This window comes from Chenopodium album, chromosome 9 (genome assembly GCF_948465745.1).
Source record: "Chenopodium album chromosome 9, dcCheAlbu1.1, whole genome shotgun sequence".
NCBI lineage: Eukaryota > Viridiplantae > Streptophyta > Magnoliopsida > Caryophyllales > Amaranthaceae > Chenopodium > Chenopodium album.
The window spans coordinates 7,571,852-7,580,023 of record NC_137842.1 but is presented as its reverse complement, the minus strand read 5'-3'; the positions used below and the strand labels follow the sequence as shown (position 1 = coordinate 7,580,023).

The following is an 8,172-nucleotide window of genomic DNA, read 5'->3' as shown; positions in this document are numbered from 1 at the left end:
ATATCCTTGTCACTGAAATAGGGATTGGTTAGATAGATGGGGTGACAATTATCCTGAGGATCCTCGAAGGCCAACCATTCCCCTATTGATGCAAGGCACTTAGCCGTGTCGGGTATACCAAGACACTCCCTTCGATTTAGCCTCACCACTTGATTCACTACAGGGCTATAGAACGAGTCCACAATACAACCGGTCTTCTCATCTAGTTCTGGAGTGAGTTTTAACCATGGAATTCTCGGGTTTGGCAGACAGTTTTTACCATCCACCACCTCTAGTGATGATGATGGCAAGATGCTCAGATTGGCTAGTTGTTGATGTTGAGATAAAAAAATGTTTGGTTCTTGCTACTCCTGACATTGGTGTAACCAAACGATGACAACCAAGTGATGTTGTCAACTTCCTCAGCATTCTGACATCACAAAAACAGGGAGTTAGAAATCAGTTCAATCCAGAGCTAATATAGTAATAACCAAGAAAAAATAAAACCCCGATACCTTATTGCCATTTCAATTTCCAAAAGCCTGCAAAACAAAATCCCAACCAACAATAAAACACATAAAAATCATGTTTAAGTCTGACATTATAAACCCAAAAAACCCTGCAACACATTAACAACTCAATAATCTCCAAAAATTCTTGTTTCTTAAGAATACTAATAGCAAAATTATAGTATTAGATAGCTCGTTATAATGCTTGATAACCAATATTTCAATAGTCTGAAGCCTAAATTGATTATACCAACAATTAAATTTACGATTAACACTAGATTGGGAAATTGATATTCGATTATTCGGTCATTAATAAGAAATATGTGTTGGACCATATACTATGTATAGCTAATGGGCCGGTGTTATGTTACGCCCTAATCTCATAGGTTGTATATATAATTGTGTATACGCTAAAGAACAACACACTATTCACCCTATTCTCTCTAAATTGACAATATGTTACCTCAGAGGCTGCTACAATGGAGGAGATTGGAGAGGCGCTTAGAGAGTGGGGGGAGGGTGCAGCGAGGCATGAAAAAGTTCTTTTAGGGAAAAAAAAGAAATTTATAGAGAGTGCCACAATCTAATTTTTTCGACCAATATTAAAACAAATTTATTCTCCGTATTTATCATCACCTAAGTAAAAAATATACCAAATAATAAATAATACTATCGGTCAAATAAAAATTATTATTTACTAAACTAGATGAAATACAATTTGTGATAGGATATTGCGTGCACTTGATTGATCACTGCACTTGATCACAGAAAATTATCTAGCTCGTTGTTTTATATCACAAATACAAAGTACTAGATAATACCTTCCGTCAATAAAAAAAATAAACAACTAGTTTAGGTCCGTGCCACGCACAATAATTTATTAAAAATAATACTCCGTATGAACTTTAAATATAATTGGTTATTTTACACAAATAAAAAAAAAATCTAAAAAAAATTAATAAATATACACTACTTTGATGTGTGGAAAGATATATTAAATCTTTTTTTATCTAAAAAAAATTAAATCTTTGTTAACTTTATAAGATATTATTTTTGTTAAGATTTTATACTACTACTTATAATTAATTTTTGTATATAGTTATTGATTCTTAATACTATCTCAGTAAACAGTTATTTACAACAAAGGGCTCTGTGCGAACGCATAGGCAAAAGTTTAAGCATGATTATTGAAATTTAAGGGCATGTGGCTTAGTATTAATCCTACAAAAAAAAACAATTAAACAAAAACTCAAACCACCGAAACCCAGAACCACCACCACCAACCACCAGAACCACCATTAAAAGATAAATTGTGAGCTCTATCCGTCTATAAAAACAAAGGAGACGCTGATCAATTGCTATGTTAATTATATCACTTGAGTCATCTTTATAATACTTCAGTAAGTAAAAAGTAAAATTGTGGGCTCTATCGGTCTTTCCAAAAAAAAAAAAAAAAATAAAAAATAAAAAATAAAAAATTATAATTTGAAGGTCACCTTGGATAATATTGATTGATGCCAGATGATTGAAAGATCAGACACTTGTTAAGGCAAAAGTGGATGGCGATGCTGACATATGGAGTTATGCTATTTTTGACATATTATTTGCTTACTAGTTAACCTTATACAAGCATAGCCTGATCTCCGTGTAATGTTGTTGAATTGGATAATAGAGGTGATGATTGAATTTGAATTTTGTGTAATGTTATTGAATTTTGATCTTCCAGAAATTTTTCATTTCGTCTTCCAGCCCCCAAATAGTGGAGGAAAAGACCCCAAATAGTGGAGGAAGTACCTTGTGTATCTCCGTGTCTTGTTTTTGCTGAAGTTAATATACTCCATAGCAAATTAGCAATCTCCTGGTGCTAATACTACGAAAGATTTTGACTTTTTAACCTTGGCCAAGTAATGCTATCAAGTACGAAGTATTTAAGAACAATGAATCTTTGATTGCCAAACCTGGTGCTGATCAATTCATAGCAAACTAAAAATTCATAGCAAACTATTAAGTATTGAACAAAATAGTATCAAATAAAATGGATTTTTAATGTAATGTGAAAAGTTCCTTGCATTGACTGTAACTACATTGAGGACTGGTTACGATTAATTACCAGAGGGAACTAGTACAAATCATCTACATCACTGGAATTTCCGAAGAGATACACATCTTAGAATCTGCTCCCCCACTGACAACGCTATTGCCTTTCCACCAATCAACGGATAATACCTGAATTGGAAGACCAAACATATTTCAGGAAACTTAAAATGATACTTCGTAATAAGTAAAGATTGCTGTAATAAAGTACAAGGTCTTATTACCTTATCATTGTGTGAGTCAATCACGGACAGAGGCCACTGCATGACAAAAAATGTTACTTAGTAAGAACATATCAAAGGAAACAAACATGCATGATAGAAGAATAAGGAGAAATACCGCTGTTCTCAAATCCCATAGCATTACTTTCCCATCATATGATGCGGAAACCAAATGAAACCAAGATTTTTTGTGCCATTTGCAAGAAGAAATCCAATTAGTATGCGATGAAAACTGATACACAGGAGCTAATGTCCCTGCAAAATTAGATCTCAAGCTGAAACCAGAGAAAGAGGAGAGAAAACAGATATGGACACATACATAGTATGATTCATGAACAAATAATTAATCAAGCAGTAAACCTGGTCTGCGAGGATCCCATATCCTTAATGTGCCATCAGAACCACCAGCTGATACTAAACCAGAGCTCTCTCCTCCAATATCAATACAATTAAGAACCTTGCCTGAGAACTGTAATGGAGAGTTACTTTAAAAGCTATTAACAGATAGGATCAGAAAACGAAACAGATAGCGCAGAAAACTAAAGTATTTAAAGTAATAGAGAGAACAGTGACACACCATGCTCCATGTTGCATTCCCTGTTTCAACATCCCAAATTCGGATGGAATGGTCCCAAGATGCAGAATAGATAGTTTCATCATGTGCCCAAAGAACAGAAGATACACAATTAGTGTGTCCTACCAGTGTAGATACAGCTTCACCCTGAAATCAATATAAACTATGAAAATGTGCACTTTTGCTATTTTACAGGCAAATATTATTTTGTTGGTAACATCAATGCACAAAAACCAATGAACTGGTAACATAACAAGGTATGACTCTTTCTCAATAAACGTCAGAATTGTTTTTTTATTTTTTCCGGCCATGTCGCAATTGAAATTTGTCTTAATACAATCTTATGCATAATACAATTATCCATCATATAAAAATCAATAACCAGAGCTTCAGCCATTAGTCATTCTACGATACTAAAGCACAGAAGAGAAAAAAAAAAAAAAAAAAAAAAAAAAAAAACTCAATGGTTTAGGCAAGATCTAACAATTGTCTTTAGATCAAATTTCAAGTAATTGACAAAAGTCTCTTGTAACAGAATAGGGAGTACCAGCAGAAGCTGAAGAAAAATAAAACTTTACCCCAAAGGAAGACTTGAGCTAAACATTAAGAATATTTCCCTGCACCATCCAACCCCAACATTTTGGCAAGGAAAATCAATAAATGGTATTAAAACAATATATTTTAAAAAAATAATAAATAAACCCTTAAATGGTGATATAGCAAAAATAAAGTTGTGTTCTAGTATTAATTCATAAGGGCTTTTACAAGCCATAGACGGTGAGACGAACACTAGATGCCGCATACTTGGTGTTTCCAGTGATGTGGAGGATTCATCAGATCTCAAGTAATATGGACTTATGGAGAGCCTGATGCTAAAATCAAAAGCACCTACTGAAATATTTAACATCATAATTCAAACATTGAACACAAGGATACAAGCATATACTACCAGTTGCAAAATTGTCAGCAGAGAGAGAGTGAACCTATATGGGTGTAAGAGTTCAATTAGGAATAAATTAAGGCGAAGGAGCAGAGCATTTAGTGAGCTTTAATAGGGCCCAAAAAGGCACATACTTTAAAATATTCCATACCCATTTCACCAAGGTATCATTCTGAGCATCCAATTTCGTACTCGATATAGGATCAGATACCGAAGCATTATAACCTGCCTAAAGTCCTTAAGTAGTCTCTGAATCTTGGATCATTGCCTAACCCATGTTCCAAAATTTAGATGGCAAAATGGGTGAGATTAACACTAATTTTAGGAATGCATAAAGTCGACGCATTGCGCCAATAGTTTCCATATGATGAAATAAAGAATAAATAATAGCTACATATTGAGGTCACCAAATTACCCATTGAAACTCTCAAATGATGTGGAGCGAAATGTAGCCTTTTAGCACGCTTACAATGAGTTCAAGTTCTTCAAAGGGAAGTTAAAAGGAACACTATGATTCAAAGAATTCAATGAGTTTTTGCAACAAAACCCATTATATAATAAAACAACAAATTCCTCAATCCTTAAAGCAGTGATAATTAACCAGTGCATCATGATGAAGAAAGACAACACCCAATGAGTCAATGAGATGAAAATTAAAAATTCATTCCAAAACATTCTATACAAAGTCACAACTGTGTGATACAGTGAAAACATTGTTTACCTCTGATACTGATTCATTTACAACGCCACTCTTTTTCCTCTTTTTCATAGAAGCAAGATCACCATCAGCATCAGAGAGATTTGCCTGCCACAGATTAATTGTAGAGTCCCAGGAACCAGAACACACCTAAGTTTGCAGCACAAAGCAAAAATAAGCATCGACGTCACTCATACACCTGTCACTAGTTTGTGTACATCAACGACAGAGATACCATATTTCCAGATTGCTGCGATGAGACACATTCAACAGCTGCACTATGCCCTCGTAAAACTTTAGATGCAGTAATGGTTGCAGGATTATCTGTGGCATTTTCTGCATCAAACTTTTTAGGAAAAGAGATAAAATAATTAACAAGAAAAATATTTTTCTTTCTAAGTTTCTTCGAATTCTTAGTGTACAGATAAATAAAACTAATAATAAAAAAATTTCAAAAACAAAAAAAAAACAAAAAATACAGAGCAGCACTGTCTAAATTACCTGCCAAAGCCTGAGCGATTGATCCTTCGAAGCAGTAGCCACACAGATGTTATTACCATTATCAGAACCTGAGAAAAGCAGACTGATGATTACTAGATGTACTCAAAGATGACGAGACTACATACACAGAACTTCATCGACCAGTAAGTTGGTGTTTTTTATAAAGCCCCAAAAGCACAAATTGATCTAGTATTAAGACATAAACCTTTCTCTAGAGAATTACTTCAACATAGTCATATGAACAAAAAAATAACCAATGATAATCAGATTATCACACCATGTACCAAAGGTTCACGAGAAAAAGGAAAAAATTTCAGTCACTTGCCCTTTCCATTGATAATACAAAGAGAAGTTAGGGCACCAGTGTGTCCTTTTAACTTATGAGTACATGTCTCAGCACCCGTCCATATCCTGAAAAAATATTTTTAAAAAATCCACAATCAAATTTAAATAAAAAAAATGCATGGGAAATAAGATATCAAATCAACAGCTGCTTCCAACAATAGTACCTTCCAAGACCATCATAACATCCTGTCAAAACAAACCTGCCTCAGAAAAAACAAATAAATGAACACAAATCAACAATTTATTAGATTACAACACAAAGACAAAGTGAAAACTGAAAAACATTGCACAGTGTAACTGGTCTTAAGCAGTTTAAAACACGAGCATAGCTAGCATGACAAGAGAAAGGGAAAAGGCAACATTTTCTTTGTTTTGGACTGTCTATATGATGCATCCTCTCTAACTATAGCCAAGCCACCAAAATTTAAACAGCATATATGAAATCTAGTAAAAGGGCACCTAGCTGCCACAGGGACAAGGCAATAACCCAAAATAAAAACAAAAAATAACTATAACCCAATGAATCCACATATCTACCTAGGATCGGAGCCATCAATTGCACTGACCCAATCATCATGTAAGCATGGCTCTTCTTGTTTGCGTGGTACAACAGCCCTAATGTATTCAATCTCCACAACTTTTTCCTGCAAAAGAAGAAAGAATACTAGTAAACACGACATAATTGACATGGCAATTCGATAACAAACAACACCTTTCAGCTCCCATCAAACATATTTTCTACCTTTCAGCTCCCACCAAACATATATTCAACCCCATGTACACTAAATTTAGATAAACTAATCAAATTCCACCATAACAAAGAGGCATTACTGGACTCGATTTATGAAACCCATTACCGAAAAGCAACCAAAACAAAGACAAACTATATTTATATGAATCTATTCTAGTCCTCTATCTTTGCTTTACTCTTCCTGTATTACAAATTAACGAAGAATGTATTTTGTTGTTTTTATAATAATGTAAAAAAAATTAAAGTATACTCATATAATTCAATAACCACTTAACCCTGCATTGCACAAACGAAAATAAAAATAGTTTATAATTGAAATGAAATTATAATTTCTCACCGCAGAAATGCGCTTAGCAAGAAGAAACTCTTCAAGCGACAATCGAACCAACTCGCCATCAATTAAAAAATCGAAAGGTTCCGGCTCCCAATCAGAATCAACTATCAAAATTCATCACAAATAAAGGTAAAATCAACAATAACACCAACTAAAAACACACATTAAGCAACTGAAAACCTTCAATTAAACGAAGAAACAGCAGGAAAATGGAAAAGAGGAGTAATTACCGGCTTTGAGGAGATTATTGACGATAGAAGAGAGACCGAAACGAGTAAGGTCAGAAGGAATAGCAATGGCGTTTGAAGGAACTTTGAAGTGTTGTTCGAGGTGAGTTACGAACCGAACTTGCACTCTCTTCACGGTTTCGTCTGTCTCCATATCCATGGCTGCCTGAGTTCTGGAAGAGAGAGAAAGAGGGGTTTTAGTTAGGGTTTTAGCCTTTTTCTTACGTTGTTTTATTTGGGGAAGGGCTAGCTCTTACTGGAAGTTTTATTGGCGTGTATTTACACCTTTGGTTAGGGTGGTAGACCATGTAGTCAATCTATACTAATCTATACTAATATATTAAAAGTCATTACTAAAAACGACTTTGTACCACGTGGCGTTACCTTTTATAACAAAGATAGTTAGTTAATCATCGCTATGTTATAAAAATGAAAATAAATGTATATAATTGATAATCACAAGGTCTAAAGTAGCAATCGGTGCAACGCCCGAGCTACACACTAGTTGTAGAATTATAAGAAAGCCACCAAAATCTTTTAAGACAATTATTTTTTAAATCCTCAAAAGTTTGATAGTGTTGTTATTTCAAAATTATTATTAAATTATATTTAATTGATTTTCCATCTCTTCATATTTTAAGCGGCCATTGTTAGTTTAGAACTATTAATTGTTGTGCATGTTTCAATAATGCTTAGTATAATATTTCTAACGTGTTTTTCTTCAAATGAATTTTTTGCGAGTTTTGGTTATACGGAGTAATAATATGTAAAATGTTGCAGTGCAGCTAAAAACTTAATTAATAATGTAAGTTCTTTAATGTTCTAAGACGACCATCTAATATCTATATCAATACTAAAGCAATAACCAATTGGATATATTTTTTCTCTTAAATTCTCTCCATAATTAATACCATTTTTTTTCTACCATCAATTTCCCTTGATTCTAGGATTTTTAGTTCTTTATACCTCTTGATAACATACGCCTATTCAAATATCACTA

The 8,172-nt window shown here is 33.7% G+C and overlaps 1 protein-coding gene across 1 annotated transcript; it reads right to left on the bottom strand.

Annotated features, from left to right (window-relative positions):
- Window positions 1–2,499: 2,499 nt before the first annotated feature.
- On the bottom strand, window positions 2,500–7,412 carry LOC145558344 (ribosome biogenesis protein WDR12 homolog). Its single transcript, XM_081619563.1, has 13 exons — window positions 7,176–7,412; window positions 6,949–7,049; window positions 6,398–6,504; window positions 6,025–6,060; window positions 5,841–5,926; window positions 5,516–5,583; window positions 5,250–5,360; window positions 5,039–5,164; window positions 3,381–3,524; window positions 3,164–3,272; window positions 2,922–3,058; window positions 2,807–2,842; window positions 2,500–2,714 (listed from the first exon to the last, which is right to left on the bottom strand). The coding sequence occupies exons 1-13, from the start codon at window positions 7,330–7,332 to the stop codon at window positions 2,622–2,624; spliced, it is 1,311 nt and encodes a 436-aa protein (XP_081475689.1). The 5' UTR covers window positions 7,333–7,412; the 3' UTR covers window positions 2,500–2,621.
- Between the last annotated feature and the right edge of the window lie 760 nt (window positions 7,413–8,172).